Source organism: Monodelphis domestica, chromosome 5 (genome assembly GCF_027887165.1).
Source record: "Monodelphis domestica isolate mMonDom1 chromosome 5, mMonDom1.pri, whole genome shotgun sequence".
Taxonomy (NCBI): Eukaryota; Metazoa; Chordata; class Mammalia; order Didelphimorphia; family Didelphidae; genus Monodelphis; species Monodelphis domestica.
The window spans coordinates 55,469,670-55,488,558 of record NC_077231.1 but is presented as its reverse complement, the minus strand read 5'-3'; the positions used below and the strand labels follow the sequence as shown (position 1 = coordinate 55,488,558).

Sequence of the window (18,889 nt, the reverse complement as noted above, 5' to 3'; positions counted from 1 at the left end):
CTCGCTGACGTGGCACGGGACCCTCTGACGGTGAGCGTCCTAAAGGCTTTCACTTCCTCTGTGGCGTCTCACGTGAACACGCTCTGACCAGGGCCGCCCGCAGCCCTCGTGTTCCTTCCCCCGGGCACAGAGAGCGGCGGGTCAAGGCCATCTCTGGAATGGTGCCTTGGGGAGCACCCGAACACCGGCATCTCCCCATCTACGAGAAGCCCTCCCCGGCGGCTTCTGTTCCCAGCACCCCGCCGGGCCCAACAGGAGCCTCATGGTGGGAGGGAAGAGACCGGGGCCAGACTAGCTTGGACATCTCAGGGCTTACATTCAGGTCCTCACTGGGCCTCACTCATTTTAATTTACTTAAGAGTCAAGGGACAATGGGTCACTGTGGATAGAGAGCTGACCTGGGGTCAGGAACACTTGAGTTCAAGCCCTGCCTTAGACTCTTCCTAAATGTGTGCCCCTGCGCGAGTCACTTAACTGCTGTTTGCCTCAGTTTCCTCATCTGTCAAATGAGGGTAACGACAGCACCTACCTCCCAGAGTGGTTGGGAGGATCAAAGGAGATAATAGCTGTAAAGTGCTTAGCACAGTGCCTGGCTGTAGTAGATACTATATAAATATTTGTTCCCCTTTTCTTCCCCTCTGACACTTCCTGGCTGTGTGACCTGGGCAAGTCATTTAACTTTTAATGCCTTGGGTTTCTAAGACTTTAAGTTTTAGCTCTGCATTAGTAAGGGGAGTTTTCTCATTGGGAGTTCCCCATACCAATGAGATCACAGCTCTAATCCAGAACAGATGATGAATAAAAGTCAAGAAGGGTTAGAAAGGGCAATTAGATGGCTCATTGGATTGAGAGTCAGGACTAGAGACAGGTGGTTCTGGGTTCAAGGCTGGCCTCAGACACTTCCTAACTCCAAAACCCTAGGCAAGTCCCCTAACCCCCACTGCCTAGCCCTTACTGCTCTTCTGCCTTAGAACCCATACTTATTACTAATTCCAAGATAGAAAGTTGGAGTTTTTTTGTTTTTTTGTTTTTAAAGGAAGGGTTAGAAAAAGAAAACTATTGTTGCTGGAAAACATTCTGATTTTCTTTGTTCCTTGCAGATTCCTGTTATCCCTCAGATTCCCCTTCTTATATTTTAATGGATTATTTCCCTCTTCTGTCTTCCTCTCCCCATCACCCACCATAGTTTGACGCTGTTGGATGTGGCACTGTGGATGAATTTGACAAGCAGCGGCCAAGCAGAAAGCAGAAGAGTTTAGGACTCCTGTGCCAAAAATTTCTGGCTCGCTATCCAAGTTACCCCTTGTCCACTGAGAAAACAACAATATCCCTGGATGAAGTGGCCGCCAGTCTGGGTGCGTATGTTCCTGACGTGAGTCTTGGGGAAGCTGGTCAGAAAACGGGGTTCCTTTAACCTGGACCTCTTCACAGAGGGCAAGTGATGGAGATGAGATGTGGAGAAATGGTTTCTCCTGCACTGTGGCCCAGTTTTGTGTGGTGCCTCTTTGAAGATAGAGAGAGCGGGTGGGGGGGGGGGTGCTGTCCTGAAAGAGCCCCCAGCACAGCGCCTGGCAGCTAACTAAATGTTTACTGACTGTAAGGCAGAGGGGGGTTTACACAATGCCTCCATTGTTGATGGCTGAGCTGGGCACGTTGAGGCCTCTCCAAACCTCAGTTTCCCCATGAGGGCCAGATAAGTTGTCCTCTAAGGACCCTGCTGGGTGCCCAGCAGATGCAGTGGATAGAGCAGCAGCCTGGAGCACCAAAACTCTCCTTTGCCAGTTCACACGTCGTTCCAGACACTTAGTAGCTGTGGGTCCCTGGGCAAGTCTCTTAACCCCACTTACCCAGCCTTTCCTGCTCTTTTGCCTTAGAATCAATAGCGATTCTTGGACAGAAGGTAAGGCTTTAATTTTTTTCAAAGAAGGAGAAATGAAGGACTTCCTTCTGCGGGAACCAGCGCAGAATGTAAGAGCCCCCCAGTGGGCTCGCCCTATTAGAGGGGCTTCACAGCACCAGTATCTTGCGGATGTGAGCGGTCAAGATGGCCAGGAGGCGGGTTTATGTTTCCTGCCACCAGAGTGGCCATTATGAGCCACACAAACCTTCCAGACCAAGGCAGGTCGGGTGACCCCTGTGTCCAGCTTCCAGGGGGCCCTCCTTGAGCATTGTTGCCGAGGCGCAGGCAGCGTAAGGTGGCCCGATGGGACACCGGGACGGTTCCCCGGGAGCTCTGTCACTTCACCCAAGCCCCTGGCCGAGGGACCGATTGAACAGTTGTGTCTCGCTTGAGCTTTATGCTTCCCAGTAACCTGCTGAGTACAAATGCCTCCCGCCCAACAGACAGGCCTACCAAGAGGTTCAATGCCTTACCCATCCAGCGTTGGTGGTGGTTCTCATTTTTCAGTTGTGTCTGACTTTCTGTGGCCTCATTGGGGGTTTCCTGACAAAGATCCTGCAGTGATTGGCCATTGGCTTCTCCAGCTCATTTTATAGATGAGAAAACAGAGGCAAACAGAGTTAAGTGACTTGCCTAGGCACACACAGCTAGTAAATGTCAGAGGCTGGGTTTAAATTCAGAAAGAATCTTCCCAACTCCAGACCTATATTTCTATCTTCAGTGCCCCCATCACATACTGCGCCACACAGCCCATACTAGAGTCTAGTTTTGAGACTGGGTCTCCTAACTCTAAAACTCATGCTTACTCCCTGAACATCTTTGTTCTATCCCAGTTGGGGTCTTCTACCATTATTTAGAAGTCATAGCATGGGCAGTTGGAGGATACAAATAGGAACCCATGTTTTAACTAGCCCTGGGTTCAAATCCCAGCTCTACTACTCAATATTTGTTTGACCTTGAGCAAATCACTTAAAACTTTCGAGATTTCATTTCCTCATTTTAAAAAATCTAAATGAATGGTCTCATGAATCAAAACAGATTTTACTATAACAAGGATTTGAGATGGAAATGATGAGAGAGAAAATAAAAGAATAAGATTTCACTTTCACTGATGTTTAAAATAAAAGGAGAGGAGAGATCATCAGTCTCCTGGGATGAAGGGGGTTCTCAAAAAGCCTAATCAGTGACTAACAGAAGAGTGAGGATGGTAACAATGTGCAAATCCTCAATGGCGGAACTAATGTCATAACCAGGATTAGAAGGATTACTTGGATCCAAAAGGAAATGGAGGCTGGGTACCAAGAGAAAAGCTTTCTGACAGCAAGATCCCCCAGAGCGAACAAAAGCAGAAGGCATAGGGTAGCTATTTGACCTCTGAAAATGAATGTTTTCATGAAATAGCAAGTAAATAGTTAAATTCATTACTACTTGTTAGGTCAATGGACGTGAACAAAATGTTTGAGGATTTTCCTTCACACGATGATTCAGGAGTTCACATTTTTAAGCCTTGTGTTATTTTCCAAGTGAGGGATATTTTTCTTCTTGTGGCCTGACCCCTTTAGACAGTCTAGCGAAGCCTATGAAGACCCCCTTCTTAGAATAATGCCTAAGAATAAGTGCCTAAAATACAGTACATAGGGTTACAAAGGAAACCAGTTCTGCTAAAATTCAGTTATCCAAATGTTCTGCAAACAAGACGCTAGGTTAAGAATCGCTGCTCTTTGTCCATCAGAGCCAAAAGTCATCTTGAAGGTCATTTCCAAATCCCATTTTACAGGTGAAAAAACTGAGGTCCACAGAGATAAAGTGACTTTCCCAAAGCAGCAGCTTATTTGTAGCAGAGTTGGACTCAGATGCCAAATTTCCTAAACCTCCCTCTAGTGCTCTATCCTTAGAGATGGAAACGATCAGGTACCAGTCTTGGAATCAGGGAGACCCAAGTTCAAATCCTGCTTCCTCTACTTACCTGTTTTGTGGCTCTAGAGGCAAATTTTTTTTGTCTATGAGCTTCAGTTTCCTCATTTGCAAACTGAAGGAGATTTGACTCCGTTGTTCCTTCCAGCTCCAGATGTTGGCATCTAGAGCAGTGGAAAAGGACAAAGTCAAGAGATGAGGTCATGCGTGAGGAACAGTAAGACTAAGTCTGAAATTATAAGGGCCCGAGAGTAAAAATGTGAGGAGACTGGAGAAGTGGAGATTTGGTTGAAAATGGGGGCGAGATTGTTAGACTGTGGCTTTAGGGAGGTCATTTGGCAGCCGAGTGGAGAATAGAGCAGAATGGGGAAAGACTTCAGGCAAGGAGACTAAGCAGAAGCCCATTGCTATTAGAGCAGTCCAGGGGTGGTGGTCACAGTCTGCACTAAAGGGATCCATCAAAATCTGATTTTCAAGTAAATCTATGAAAACCGGAACGGAGTTGCCCTGGACACACGGCCTGATCAGTCTTCATGCCAGGGCTGTTCCGTTGGGGATTCGTCATGGACCAAAACCTTAGGACTGACCTCTCAGTTCTTTTGAGTGCATGTGACCAGCTAATGCCTCTTAGCAATCAACATTGCGATTGTGTGCTTTGCGATTAAAGCGTATTGCCCCTGATAAACATTCCAAGGGCAGAAGTTCCCTGTTGATTTTAGTCCACCCTCGTTGCCCAAACTAGGAAGAGAGCCAACCAGGCAGAAGGAGGCCCTCCATACATACTTGTCAGAATTCTTTTGCTGTGGATATTTACAGCAGAACAAATGGGTGCTTGTTGCTAAATCAAATAATTCATAGATGAGGAAGAATTCTTCTTGGAGCCATTCCAACACGGGGCCTGCAAGCTAGCCAGGATTTTAGGCAGATTCACTGACCATTTCTAGGGATGAGACCTGTTTTATACATAGAAGAATGCTGTGGGATGGTAGGATAAAGCAGACTCATCCCCAATACTCTGCTCTCCCCAACCATATTCTCTTCTCAAGATCGAAGGAAACCATCCCTGAGATTTGATCGGCACCAATGACTAAAGATCTAGACTGCACTCTGGCTGTGGTGCCATGCTTCCCGTCACTTAAAACGTACACAGGCCTGTCGTGCTGGTTCAGGCTTGCAGACTTGCCAGATGGAGCAGCGCCTTCTGAGTTCCTGTACCATTTTCTTAGTAGAGTCTCCTTCCTTTCAATGTTAGGTAAACCTTGTTAACTGTGTAGGGTGGCCTACAAGGGTCTGGTTTCATTCAAATCTCTGTCCCACACTACCAGGGGCAGCCTGATCCAGGCCTAGACGTCATCAGATGGTAACGGGCGTGAGGGATCTCTGAATCAGTTGATCTGGTTGATTAAAATAACTTGCATTTCCTTGGTTACATGAACAGGGAGCTTTGAGAATGTCACTTGACAAGGGAGTTCAGAATGAAGTCACTTTAATGTCCCTTTTTGTTGTTCTCGTCACAATTCTGGATAGAGAATGGTACACCGAAAAATGGGACAGTGGCCAGCTGTAGGTCTGGCGTGTGTACAAGTATACACGGCTTCTTCATGGACAGGCTTACCTGTTCTCTCGTCTCAGTCTTTCAGATTACGTTCAGATCACTGAGGGCAAGAACAGTTTTTTGGCCCAGGACCTACCCTAGTCCCTTGGGCCTATCAGGCTTCAATAAGATCCTAGATTTAGATCTGGAAGAGAACTGAGAAGTCATGAAGTTCTACCTTCTCATTTTCAAGAAGAGGGAACTGAGGGCCAGCAAAGTTAAGTGATTTATCCAGTCACCTTGCTAGTAAACATCTGAAGCAGCCTTCTAACCCAGATCCCTGACTCCAAGTCTAGCACTGTGCCAACTCTCAAATCCTTAATAAATGTGGAATTCCTAAGGCTCCCAGGGGCCACTCCATGGCACAGTGGATAGAGTGCCAAGCTTGGAATTGGGAATACTTATCTTTCCGAGTTCAAATCCGGCCTCAGACACTTCCTAGCTGTTTAACTCTGGACAAATCACTTCACCTTGTTTGCCTGTTTCCAAATCTCTAAAATGACCCGGAGAAAGAAATGGCAAACCTCTGCAGTCTCTTTGCCAAGAATGCCCAGAGGGGTCAGGAAGAGCCAAGACACGACTAAACAACAAAATTTGAATGTCTGCGATGTAGAAGTCAAAAAATGAAAAGTATTTACCAACTGCTTACTCCACTGGGATCTTCGGAGCATTTGGGAAGGGAGATGTTTGAAGAATTCGTCCTTGGACTCTTCTTTGGTCTAGATCTATGACTCCATGGCTCGGAATCTCCCCCATGGAAGTGGTTCAGTGCCTGCACCAAGCAGCTTGTAGTCAGCGTTTCCTGGGGCACCAAGAAGTGAGTGTGCCCCACCCAGGAGGATTTAACCCAGCTGTCAAGTACTAGCATGGAATATTCTGTAGCTGGCATTCCTAGCAACATACTCCAGAGTTAGTTGGGCATTTCAACCCATTGGCACTGAGACAGGATGCTTTGGCCAAACAAAATGAATGATGTAGTCACTGCTCTCAAGAAGCTCATCCTTTAATAGGGGAGATGAGTCACTATAATATAAGGTGGCTGATAGGAGAGGCATTGTTGGATAATGCATAGAGAGGACTGTCTTGGGTTCAAATCCTGAATCTAACTAGCTCTGTGACCAGACAAATCACTGAATCCCTCAATAACTCCAAGCAACTCCCTAAGATTATATTCTAGATGAGTGGCCAGGATGCATTGGTGGAGAGAGTTTCCATAAGACAAGTTCTCACACACAGATGAAGTCACATGTCTGGATCAAATGAGATAATATTTGTGAAACACTTGGTGTCTGGCACGTAACAGATGCTTTAATAATTGCTTGTTCTCTCCCTCCCCCCCCTCCATTCAAGAAAATGAACATTTTATTGAATATATGCAGACTCTATTGAGTGAATCTAGAATGTCACCAAATGCTTTTCATTTTGATGCAATTCAAAACTTCTGAAAAATGTATTAAGCACCTACTATGTGCTTGGTTCTGGGAACACAGATACAAAGAGTGAAACAACCTCTACTTTCTCCTCCCCCCCCAAAAAAAAAAAAATCCCTACCTCCTGTCTTCAAATCAATACAAAGTATCCATTCCAAGACAGAAGAGCATTAAGGACTAGGCAGTAGGGGTTAAGTGACTTGCTCAGGGTCACATAGCTAGTGTCTGAGGCCAGATTGAACCAAGATTCTCCTGGTGCTCTATCCACTGTGCCACCTAGCTGCCCCTAAAGAGCTTTCCTTCTAAGGAACTCCTTTCCCAAGTCCTATTCTGCAACAGTCGTTCTACCATTATTCATCAGACCCAGCCAGCCTAAAGCCTTGATCTTTGCGAGCATCAGTGACAAAGACAGAAAGACAAGTGTGAAACAGACACTGCCCTCACCGAGCTGACAGTCCAGCCAGGGGAGAGGCCATGCCTACGCACACGCACACTGTGCCTACGTAAATACACTAAGTAGATACCAGGTTACTGTTGAGGTAGGGGGGAAGGTTTCGTGGGGAAAGGGCCCCAGAGCCGATCTGTGAAGGGAACTAGAGCCATCATTGGATTAAGCCCAGATTTAGCCTGAGGCTCTCCAAGCCTTCTGAGTAAGGGATCATCCCAAGAAATAAGAGGAGTCGTTGCACTTATGTAAATTATTTTGCTCCTCTTTGCTCGATTCTTCACTGGAAACCTTATCAAACCTGTTGCAGGTATAGTCTCTGTCATCCAGCAGTCTACACTCTATAAAGCGTTTGGTTTTTTCTGATAGGTGTCGAACGAAGACGCATCTATGACATCGTGAATGTTTTGGAGTCCCTGCACATGGTTAGCCGAGTGGCCAAAAATCAGTATGGCTGGCATGGACGGCATGGCCTCCAGAAAACCTTAAAGAACCTCCAGAGACTAGGAGAGGAACAGAAGTATGAGGAGCAGATGGCCTATTTTCACCAAAAGGAACTCAACCTGGTGGAGCCTAAATTTGGAGAACGTAAAAGGGAAGGTTTCCTAGATTCCCAAGACCAGCCATTATTGGATTTCTCCGAGCCTGACTGTACGTCTGGTGAGTATGCTGAGCACGTGGGTAACAGCTGTGCTTCCCCAAGAGTGTCAGCGCTCGGGTGAAAGGTGCAGAATCTGCAGCTCTAGAGATTTCCTCTCGTTGCCTGTTTCCCAGACGAGGATTCTCTCCAATCACGCACTTAATAATAGGGGTAGGGGATGAACGACTGACCTGGGATTTCACTAAAATAAAACTTGCCTTATGGTATGGGTCAGATTCTATCCTCTTCTGGCATGGTGTCGTGAAGAGAGAAATGGCCTTGGGGTCGAGAGCTCGATCCTGGCTTCCCCTGGAATCATCTTCCTATTGAAATGGGAAATTGTCCAGTTGATCGAGTCATCTCAAGGAGGTAAAAAAACCCTCTTGGAATCCAGGGGATGCCCCAGGGAACTCTTTTAAGGCTGTAAGTTGCAAAAACGGGCTTGTCCACGTCGGTAGAAGGAGTTCCCTATATCAGTAAAACTGCAAGCCTGGACCTAAAATAGATGTCTTGAGGGCTTGAGCTTGATTCTCCAGGCTCAAGTTTCCCTGGACCTGCCCCCCTCCCCCCGTATGCTGTCTGACCCACAACTGGGTGCAGCCTTTGCCCCGATGAGCTGGGCCTCTTGACCCTTGTGTTCTCTTCCTCTTGAAGCATCTGCCAACAGCAGGAAGGACAAGTCGTTGCGGATCATGAGCCAGAAGTTTGTCATGCTCTTCCTTGTTTCAAAAACGAAGATAGTCACCCTAGATGTGGCAGCCAAGATACTGATCGAGGAGAGCCAGGACGCAGCTGATCACAGCAAGTTCAAAAGTAAGTCTGTCCGTGAACACGGTCCGAGGCTGGAAACTGCTTGGTGCGTCGCTTGCCTGACCAGCTTCTGGGCAAGGGCAGGTGACTGTTGCTGTAAACCATCAAATGGGGGTCGTAACAGAGAAATCATTTAGACCCATTGCCTGGTTTTTCCATTGGGGAAACAGAGGCTCGCCAAAGCAAAGGGCTGCCATGATGAAAAATGGCAGGACCAGGAGCAGACCCGAGTCCTCTCCCCTTTCCCCATCACCTCAGCACAGATGAAGCCCTCGAGGCAGCCGGGTGGTTCGGTAGACAACTGGTCATGGCTCTGGATCCTGCCTCAGATTCTTTCCCCAGACTCAGCATCCTCCCGCGCAGGCCATTGGGAGGAGCGCCCTGTGGGCCTTCAAGGCCGCCTGATACTGCTGCCGCCTGGGGGCTTGCTCAGGAGTGCCATCCTTCCCCGCATGTCCTTATGAGCTCTCAGCAGCTGCTCTCCTAGCAGGCGGGACAGTACTGTGAGGCCCAGGCTCCACTGGTGCCTCCTCTCCCACATTCCTTCCTTTTCCTCTTCTCTACTCCTGGACACATTCCAAGAAGGGGGGGGGGGGGCACCTCCAGGAACGCTCAGGCTCCTGGGGGGTTGAGCAGAATGATAATGATTAGCAATTAGTAGTATGCAGTAATTACATATTTATATCTAAACACTCATTGTAATCATTACTGATATATTATAACCACATCTTTTTATATAAATATTACTAATTGCAATAACCAGTCATTATTATTATCTGCCCAAATTCACACTAGGCCAAGCATTGCCAGGAGTTATTTTTATTATAATGATGATGACAACAATGTCATTTATTTAGCACTTTATATGTTATAATTGCATTCGAACCCACGTCCTCAGACTAAACTTAGCACTCCCCACCGCACCATCCTGCTGACTTAGTTGAACCCTGTAGGTAAGAAAATAGCTACTGTCTTTTTCGTGGCCTCAGCTTGGCTCATTCAGCCCCTTTCCTTGGGACAGCGCCGAGGTTCGAGGGCACCTTTGAAACCCCTTAGACGAAGGAAGGAAACCGCATGAGAAGCAGCCCCCAGCCCATCCTCTGTCGTGAAGGAGAGCACAGTTGCTATCTGTGTGCAATCACTTTCCCATGTGGATGGAGCTTTTCCCAGAAACCTTCAGCTGCCCAAGAGGAAATCTCTCCACCTCATTTACCTTCCCCGTTTCTGTGGCTTTTCGGGTGTTGTCTGCTCTGAGCCACATGGAATTCTTCCTGAGATTTCCTTTGGCAAGTGAGGTTTTTGGTCTGGTCAAAACAAAGGAGTTTTGAGAGAATGCTTTCTCTTGCTGCAATGGTGGCCAGCTTGGGTGATAGAGAAGCGTACAGTCAAATTTGGAGTGCTGAACCGGAACCTAAAGGAGGACTGGGTTAGACTTGATGGCCTTAAAGGGAGAGTTTTTCTAGCTCTGCAACCTAAGATCTTATGACTTGAGTTCAAATCCTGGTTCTATCACTTCCTCAGATGAGGATATTGTTTTAGGTGGCTTCTGAAGTCCCATCCAATGTAGCTCTACTCCTCTGATCCAAATCACAGGCATTTGAGATGAAAAGCCGCCCTCTGGGTCAGATTGCCTATCATGGCAGTATCTCAGTGACCATAAGCCCTGAAGGCATTCCATGGGACCTGGGGGGTTCTTGATCTCTTGACAGATGCTGCTCATGCTTCTTCAGAGACCATAGGGCCTGCTTTTGACAGTGCCATACATCAGAATTTTAATTTGCCAGAAGTTTCTTTAAAGGATTCATTTTCCCAGGTGGTACTTTTGTCTTTGCTGTCGGTCTCTCTCCCTCCTCCCCCTGCTACCAGATGCATTATAGAAGAGGGGAGCTATTTGGAATATTAAGTCCTGCTTCTCTCCATCTGAGCTTTTATCAAGCAACAGACAGTACAGTGGTTAGAGCACTGAGGCTAGAGTCAGGAAGATCTGAGTTCAAATCTAGCCTCAGACACTTCCTAGTTGCGTGACCCCCATCAAGTCACTTAATTGCTTCCGTTGCCTCATCAGTAAAATGAGCTGGAGAAGGAAATGGCAAACTACTCTAGTATCTTTGCCACAAAAACCCCAGGTGGGGGTCAAAAAGCGTTGGAAGTGACTGAAAAGCACCCAAACAACCACAAACAGAACTCTTCCCTAGAGCCTGAGCCCAGCAGTCCTGGGTCCATTAACCATGACACCATCGTTGGTTCTCTCTCAGCAAAGGTACGGAGGCTCTATGACATTGCCAACGTTCTGACCAGCCTGGTGCTAATTAAGAAAGTCCACGTGACAGAAGAGCGAGGTCGGAAGCCGGCGTTCAAGTGGATTGGTCCTGTGGATTTCAGCACAGAAACTGGTAGGTGGGGGCATGGCATAGAGGCTTGCTTTATTTGTGACCCTAAACCGGACCTGGTATTCTTGACTTCCGTAACTTTCCAGGCTGTTTTCTCCCTCTCCACTCAATCGTGCAAAGCTATCAAGTTTCAGGGTAGCTTGAGGACAAGGTTATTTTAAAAACAAGGTTTTATTGATGCTTTTCTTTCTGAAAAACTGATTTATTGGCCATATCTGACAGTAAATGCCTAATTCCAGACCCAGAGTCCACTACCCCTCTTCCAGGGTAAAGGGATAGATTTCATCTGCCCTCCGGATCAAGGCTTAACTGTCAAAATGAGCAGTTCTCAGTTCATCTCAAGAAGCAGAAATCAGGCTAGTTAACACTTGAAGGATTTAGAAAAACAGAAGAGGAAGACGATTCCGGGGGGGGGGGGGCGGAGCATCAGCAAAGGCACAGTGATGGGAGTTTAGGCACCGAGGAGGGACAGAAAAGAAACCGACCTGCCTGAAACAGAGTGTATCTGTCAAGGAAAAAACATGAGAAATAAGATTAGATGAGTGGAATGGAACCAGATCAGAGAAGACCTTGAAAAGCCAGCCAAGGAGTTTGAGATGAATGTAGGGAGCAAGGGGAGCCACAATAGGTTCATGGGTAAGGAGAGGGTTAGATGCTAACATCAGTATCTAAAGGACAATTTATCCTAGTCATGATGGAATTTTCAAGATGGAAGATTGAAAATAAAGAGACCAGCAGAGAGGGTGTTGTTTAAGGTAATCTGAAGAGAAGCTATTTGAGTCAAACTTTAAAGGATGGATAGAGTTCAACAGACAGAATAGGGAAGGAAAAATGGTATTGATACAAAAATCAGGTTTCCATTTTTTTCTTACATCTGGTTTATACAAACCTTAGAGAGGTAGCTAGGGGGCACAGTGGATAGAGAGCTGGCAGGAAGACTTATCTTCATGGGTTCAAATCTGGCCTGAGACACTTATTAGGTATGACCCTGGGCAAGTCACTTTAACCTGTTTGCCTCAATTTCTTCATCTGTAAAATGATCTAGAGAAGGAAATGACAAAACACTCCAGGATCTCTGCCAAGAAAACCCTAACCAGGGTCAGGAAGAGCCAAGCACAACTGAAACAACTGAACAACAAACCTAAGAATGGCCTATGGTTGATTTTCCTGTTAGTCACTATCTATATATTCTTTGTTTTCCAAAAGATGTTCTTTTATTATTATTTATACTAGCATTTATGTAGCACTTTCAATTTTGCAAGGCCCTTTACAAATATTACTTCATTTGATGCTTACAACAACTCTGGGAAATGGGAACTTTTCTTGTCCCCATTTAACAGATGAGGAATCCAAGGCTTAAAAGATTAAGTTACTTCCCCGGGATCAGAAAAGCTAGTAAGTTTTGGAGACTGGGTTTGAACTCAGGTCTTCCCAACTCCCGCTCTAGTGCTTTATTCACAATGGTGCCCATTCAGTCCCATAAAGAGTATATATATATATATGCCTGTGAGTATGGATGCGTATTTCTCTTAAAGCAGGAAAAGTTATTTTAATTCTCTAACAAACTAAATTTTAAAAGAGTCTAACTTCACATGTAAAACGCAGTGGAATTGCATGTCAGCCTCAGGAGGGGGGTGGAGGAAAGAGAGGGAAAGAACATGAATCTTGTAACCATAAAAAAATATTCTAAATTAATTAAATAAAATTTTCCAAATTAAAAAATTAACTAATTAATTAAAAGAGTTTAATTTTAGGAAATCAGTCTCTGCAATATTATGTAATTTCCTCAATGCATCTTCTCAAATTTTTCAAGTTTTCCCCAAAAGGAGAGAGCAGTTGCATTCTTTCTCAAATATACCTTTTACAAGGCACAAATCATAATGAACATCCCTTGTGTTCTGTTGTGCTTTGTATCTGAAAATCTTAATTAAATTGTTATCATATTCATTTTATAACTGCAAAGGCAAATGCAATATTGTGCAAACGCTATAATTTGGGGCACCCAAAGTTTTAGCAAGAGATAATTATTTTATATTTTTCTAGATGTCCTATTTAGCTAACAAATTCAGGAGACAAAAACAAACCTGTGATTAAGTTGAGCATTATCTGGTCTTATTTTAAGAAAGCCCGTTGTATTTAACCTCTCCTTTGGAGCATTTAGGCCTGTTCAACTCCCCCTCTGGCACCTTCTTGTTCAGCCCCCTCATTTTTGATATGAAGAAACTGAGGCCAAGAAAGATGGAGCACTTTACTCCTCTCAGTTGTAAGCAAGCCTCATGGGTGGGACTGACCCAAGTCTGCTGACTCCAGAGTTGCCCTTAAAATGTCATTTTCTGCCTTGGGGGCACAGCAAGCTCCCCGTTAGTCCAAGTGGTTAAGCAGAGGCTGGGGAGCTCTTTGCCAGGAAGCCGGCAGAAAGGATTCATGATTAGAATAAGCTTCCGGGCGTGTGCACAGTGTTCAGCATGTCCCCAGATATTACATACAGGGGTGTGCAGACCTGTGCATGCTGGTATACACACCCGCAGGGCTTTGCCTCCGGGTTCAGCAAATCCTGAAACGTGTCCTATTTTTCACTTCATGGCTTGAGCCCTGTTGCTGGTCAGCGTCCTAAATTCATTCCTTTCTGTAGGGGAACAGCTGGAGGTTTCGGCGGCGGCTCTACCAGAAATGAAAGAGGAGCAGTGCTCCCCTGGCCAGCCGTGTGGGAAGCAGAGACTCTCCCGCCACAGCTCCTTGAGCACGATTGCCCCCTCAGAAAGGAACAAGAGGAAAGCGAGCTCAGAGCCCAGCAGCCCTCGCCGAGGAGAGCAAGGTAGATCTTCTGGGGAGCGCCAGGCTGAGGCGGTGTCTGGCACCAGCAGGCGCTTCTTAATGAGGCCAAGAGGAAATCTGCGAACTGAGAGCCGTAGCCCTGCCCCTCCCCTGCTGACCTCTCTTGGATGCTCTGTTGTGGCTGGAAAGCCAGCCTATTGGGCTTTTATTTTTAAACTCTTACCTTCTGCAAGGACTAGACAATTGGGGTTAAGTAACTTGTCCGGGATCACACGCTTAGGAAGCGTCTGAGGCTGGATTTGAACCCGGGTCTATTTACTGTGCCTCCGCACCTCCCCTTCAGCAGGCTCTTAACAGTTGGCCCAGTGCATGCCACCACGCAGCCCCCCGGCCGGCGAGGTGGGCTTGAACATCCCCCTCCATTCCTGCTCTCCTGGGCCACGATTTGAGAGAGTGTTACAGTCCTTCAGTTCCAAATACGGATTTCTGCTGCCTAGGAAGCCCCTCTCGGTGTTCGCTAATGACCCTCCCGTTGTGCTTTGCAGGTTCTGATGAATATTGCTCCAAAATAGTCAACCTGGCAGCCGCCTGCAGGCAGAAAATACATAAAGATTCGCAGTAAGTAGTTCTGAAAACAAGAGATTTTGCACTCTAGATTTGTCCTCAGGAAGTTCTGTGGTCATTGTTCAGACACTTCCCGTCGTGGCCGACTTCGCGACTGATTTTAATTTTGTTTTGCTAGTGGACCTCTGATATTACTGGTTCTGGTGAGGAGGAGCACCTGCTCCGCGATCTCGAGGCTTGGAGAGCTGAAGCACCCAGAGACATATGGGATATAGCGTGTGTGTGCATGTGCATGTGGGTGTGCGTGTGTGCGTGCGTGGGTGTAGCGATTGACTACACACATATAATGCGGTAATTTTATTATATGGAGGTGGTATGTCACCCAGGGTCCCGTAGCCATAATGTGTCACAGGCAGAACTTGCACTTGGGTCTTCCGGACTCCCAGGCGAGCGCTGGCACCGCCACACCTGGCTCCCTCCCAACTTTAGTATTTCCCTGAGTAAGTCCCAGAAGACACCTGCCCTTCGAGGCTTTGCTGCCTGTAAAGTTAAGAGTTTTAGATTTCTTGGTTCGTCTATGATGTTTTTTCTTCCTCTTTCTCTTTATTTTCGATTCTTTTTGATTTTCTGCACAAATTCTTTTTGTGTATGTCCTGGAGCCCTTGGCAGACTAATGAAGCCCAAGGACTCCTGCCCAGAATTGTGTCCTTAAATGCATGAAATAAAATACAAAGGCAACATTCCACGGAAGTGCCATCATCAAATCTTTTTAAACACACATTCACAAACTGCAGGTTAAGAGCCTCTGTGTAATGAAAGGGAGGAAAATACAAAAAACAAAGAATATCAATTAAATTTATTTTTCCGAGAATGATAAATTATTGGTCCCCCCAGAGTGTGGTTTCCTTCTCGGTTTACCGTGCCTTTGGTGCATGCCGCGGCAGTGTCCTTGCACTCTTCGAGTTGGCCCCATGTACACGGACTAATCACGTTCCGCTCTCTTCCAGGAGTAAGGGAAGCACCAGTAAAAAGGCGGCCCACTCGTCAGGCAAGCTGGAGCCTGTTCCTCCTCTGGACTCAGAATATTGCTTTCATCCGTTATCCCAGCAAGTGTTTTCAGTCGCCTCGGCAGACCTGTCCCCTGCCGGCCTGCAGAACGGCCTCGACGGCCCCGTCGCTCTCCTCCCCAGGCCCGCGTCCCCCGAGCCAGAGAACCTGAAGTCCGCCGTGTTTCACAGCCAGCCTCTGGTCTACGTTCCCTCTGCTTCTCTCTTCATGCTGTATGGCAGCCTCCAGGAAGGGCCCCCCAACCCAGAAAAGGGCCGCGAGACCCCCGAGGTGGCGGCAACGGCCGCCTACCCCCCAGAACTGTCCGCTCTGCCCCTGGTGAGCGCTCACAAGCGCAGGCCTCCGCGAGCTCAGGAACCGGCTGCCAAGAGGCAGAGCCCGGAGGGCGAGGAGAGCCCGCTGTCCCTGGTGCTGCCCAAGGTAAGCTGGCGCTGCCCCTGGAGATGCTCGGGCTTCGCCCTGGCCCTCCCGCGAGCTGGGAAGGAGCCACGGGGGTCGCTCTTGACTTGGCCTCCCTAAGAGTCCCATTTCCTAAAACCCAGTTGGCCCTTCGGTGAGATGAGCCGCTGCCACAGAGGCCTCCACAGCCTTCTTAAGAAATCCCCTCACAGAAAGCCTGGGGCGGGCCCGAGAGCCCAGAGCCGGCTTTGAGCATGGGAAAAGGGATCCTGCTGGGCCGAGGGCAGAACCAGCCTCAGAGGAGCCCGTTCAGGCTTGAGATCAGAGGACGTCCCAGGATTGAGAGCTGACCCCGCGAGACAGGATGCCTCCGGGGGTGGGGGAGTGAGCTCCCCGTCCTGGCACAGCCCGCTGGACAGTGCCTTGTCCTGTGTCCTCGGAGGTGGCCCTCAAGATCCCTTTGAAGACTGATTCTGTGAAATTGGGAGAGAATTCCAATTCACTTTATTTTTTTTTATTTTTTTTTTATTTTTTTTTTATTTTTTTTCCCAAGCATAAGAAATGGAGGCAGCAAGGTAGCCCAGTGGCTAGAGATGGGAGGTCCTGGGTTCAAATCTGGCCTCAGACACTTCCTAGCTGTGTGATGCTGGACGTGTCACATCACCCCGGCTGCTGCTCCTCTGTCTTAGAATTGATAAGACAGAAGGTAAACTTTTAAAAAGAAGAAAGAGAAATAAAGGAAAGATGGTGGAAATCTGCAGTGACAACATCTAAGGATTAGATATCAGTCAATCAGCAGCATTTTTTTAACCCTTTACCTTCTGTCCTAGAATAGATTCTAAGGATCTCTTCCACGGCAGAACCCTGGGGTGAAGTGACTAGCCCAGGGTCACACAGCTGGGAAGTGTCTGGGACCAGAGGTGAGCTCTCTGCATGGAGCCACCCGGCTGCCCTCAGCAGCCATTGAAGGGCTGGGGGGTCGGTCGGGGGGGGGTTGTCATGTGGCATCAGAGAGCATGGAGAAGGCTCTCCCTTTGTCCAGAGAGCAGAGCAGCCCAGGAGCGTGTGGGAGGAGCTGCTGCTGACTCTCCCCTCACTCTAGAGGAGGTGCCTCCCCGAGAGCTCTCTGTCCCAGACCCTAAGCCTAGAAATAAGAATAAAGAGTCTCCCAATGGGTGCGGCCCCTCGGAGGACACTAAAGAGTAGAGATGGAGCAGAGCCTCGAACCCGTGTCTTTGTGGATGCAAATCCAGCGCTCTGCTCCCCGCACGGCGCCTGCCTGTGATTTCTGCCCCTTCGGTGGTCCTCGGTCTCTCAATCAAGCTGCTGGGGTGGCGCAGCGCAGAAAGGGTGTCTGTTTCATGCAGCATTTTGGGGAGGCCGAGGCTGGCAAGGCAGGCATACAGGAGGCTTTTTTTCACTTTTGTCTGCTTTTCTTTCTGGTTTTGCTTAGAGAGTCCCAGAGCCCCCTGGCGCCGACTCTCCCCGGAGGGCTGCTGGGGCAGAAGTGACGCTTGCGGAAGAGGCGCCGAGAAAGACACCCCTCCGGGGCCTGGTCACCCCGGAAAGGGGCCCCCCTCTGAGAAACGCAAACGCCGAAAAGCCTTCAAAAGAAAGAGAAAACGTCTCGGAAGAAAACGCCAAAGACCCGTCTCAGTCCCAGTATCTTTATGTGCAGTCTGCGCCCGGTAAGAAAGAGGAAACGGTTCCAGAAACTCGTCTACCTTCACGTTCAGAGAGTTTGGGGGGCGATAAAAGTTCATTGTATCAGCCAGGCAGTGTCGGTCTACGGGGCGATGGTGGCCCCGGGGACAATCCATCTCCTGGCTTCCTTCCCACGCCAAACCGTCCCTGGGGCCGGGTTTCCTGTTCCTGTAAAACTGAGATGATGGCAGCTGGTGCGTCCAAGATGCTGAGCGGGGACGTGCGGCAGCGAACGGCGTTCTTTTCTGGGGGGAGCTTCACCGAATCTGCTATCAGCCAGGCCTGGGGACAATTGTTAGCGTCCCTCCAGAGCACGTTCTGGAAACAGCCCGGTGAGATGGGGTGGCACCATGCCGTGCTAACGTTAACGGCCAGGCTTGCTAGAAACCCATTTTGAAAGATGAACAACTATTGACCGTGAAACCATGGCGGTTGCCAAGACATTTCATTGATTTTCTTTCATTTCCACATCTTTGACATGTTGAGATTTCCCCACCGTTGGCATTTCTTCTACCAACCCAGATGGCAGCCTTTCTTAGCCTTGCTGCATGATCCTTTTTTAATTTATTATTTTAAAAATAATTTTCTTTTGAAATTTTGAGATCCAAATTCTCCCCCTCCCCCGGCCCACTGAGAAGGCGCTCTCCCGGCTCTCCGTGTGAAATCAGGCAGCGGGTCCTTCCCGGTTAGCCACGTTGCAAAGAAAATAAGGTGAGGGAAGGAGAGTTGGGTTGGCACTCCAAGTTCTCCGCTTTCTCTGGAGGCGAATAGCATCTTTTCATGGTGCCTCCTTTGGGCCTGTCAGGGACCGTCGCACCGGTCAGCATAGCTGAGTCTTTCAGGTCTGTGACTCTTCCAGCATCGCGTGGATGCGCCCCGCGCTCGCCCGCTCCTTTGCGCTTCACGGAGGTGTCGCCGGGTTTCTCTGGAACCACTCGGCCCGGTGATCCCTTAGAGCGTGCTAGTTCTCCATCACGGCAGGCCCAACACTTCCCGCCCCCGTTGAGGTTCTCCTTGGCAAAGATCCTGGAGAGGTTTGCCATTCTTTCTCCAGCTCATTTTACAGCTCTGTGTCTTGCCCAAGGACAGACACCTAGTCATTGTGTTGGACACGTTTGAACTAAAATCTCCCGACTGGGGGCGCATCCGTGTATCTCCTGAGCCGCCTGGCTGCCTCTCGGCAGAGCTGGGATGCTGCCAGCCGTGCAGATCTCTGCCCGTCTCCTCCATGCCCCCCACCCAGAGGCCTGGAAGCC

At 48.2% G+C, this 18,889-nt stretch overlaps 1 protein-coding gene across 3 annotated transcripts in view; it reads left to right on the top strand.

The window, feature by feature from the left end:
• The window catches only part of E2F7 (E2F transcription factor 7), a 36,996-nt gene that overhangs the window by 12,534 nt on the left and 5,573 nt on the right, over positions 1-18,889 (top strand). For all 3 annotated transcript variants that reach the window (XM_007503087.3, XM_007503088.2, XM_007503089.3), the window contains exons 4-11: positions 1,187-1,355; positions 7,653-7,943; positions 8,578-8,736; positions 10,989-11,126; positions 13,756-13,938; positions 14,444-14,516; positions 15,470-15,950; positions 17,383-17,617. In XM_007503087.3, the coding sequence (XP_007503149.2) occupies positions 1,187-1,355; positions 7,653-7,943; positions 8,578-8,736; positions 10,989-11,126; positions 13,756-13,938; positions 14,444-14,516; positions 15,470-15,950; positions 17,383-17,617 (1,729 nt within the window). The remainder of the gene's footprint in view (positions 1-1,186; positions 1,356-7,652; positions 7,944-8,577; positions 8,737-10,988; positions 11,127-13,755; positions 13,939-14,443; positions 14,517-15,469; positions 15,951-17,382; positions 17,618-18,889) is intronic.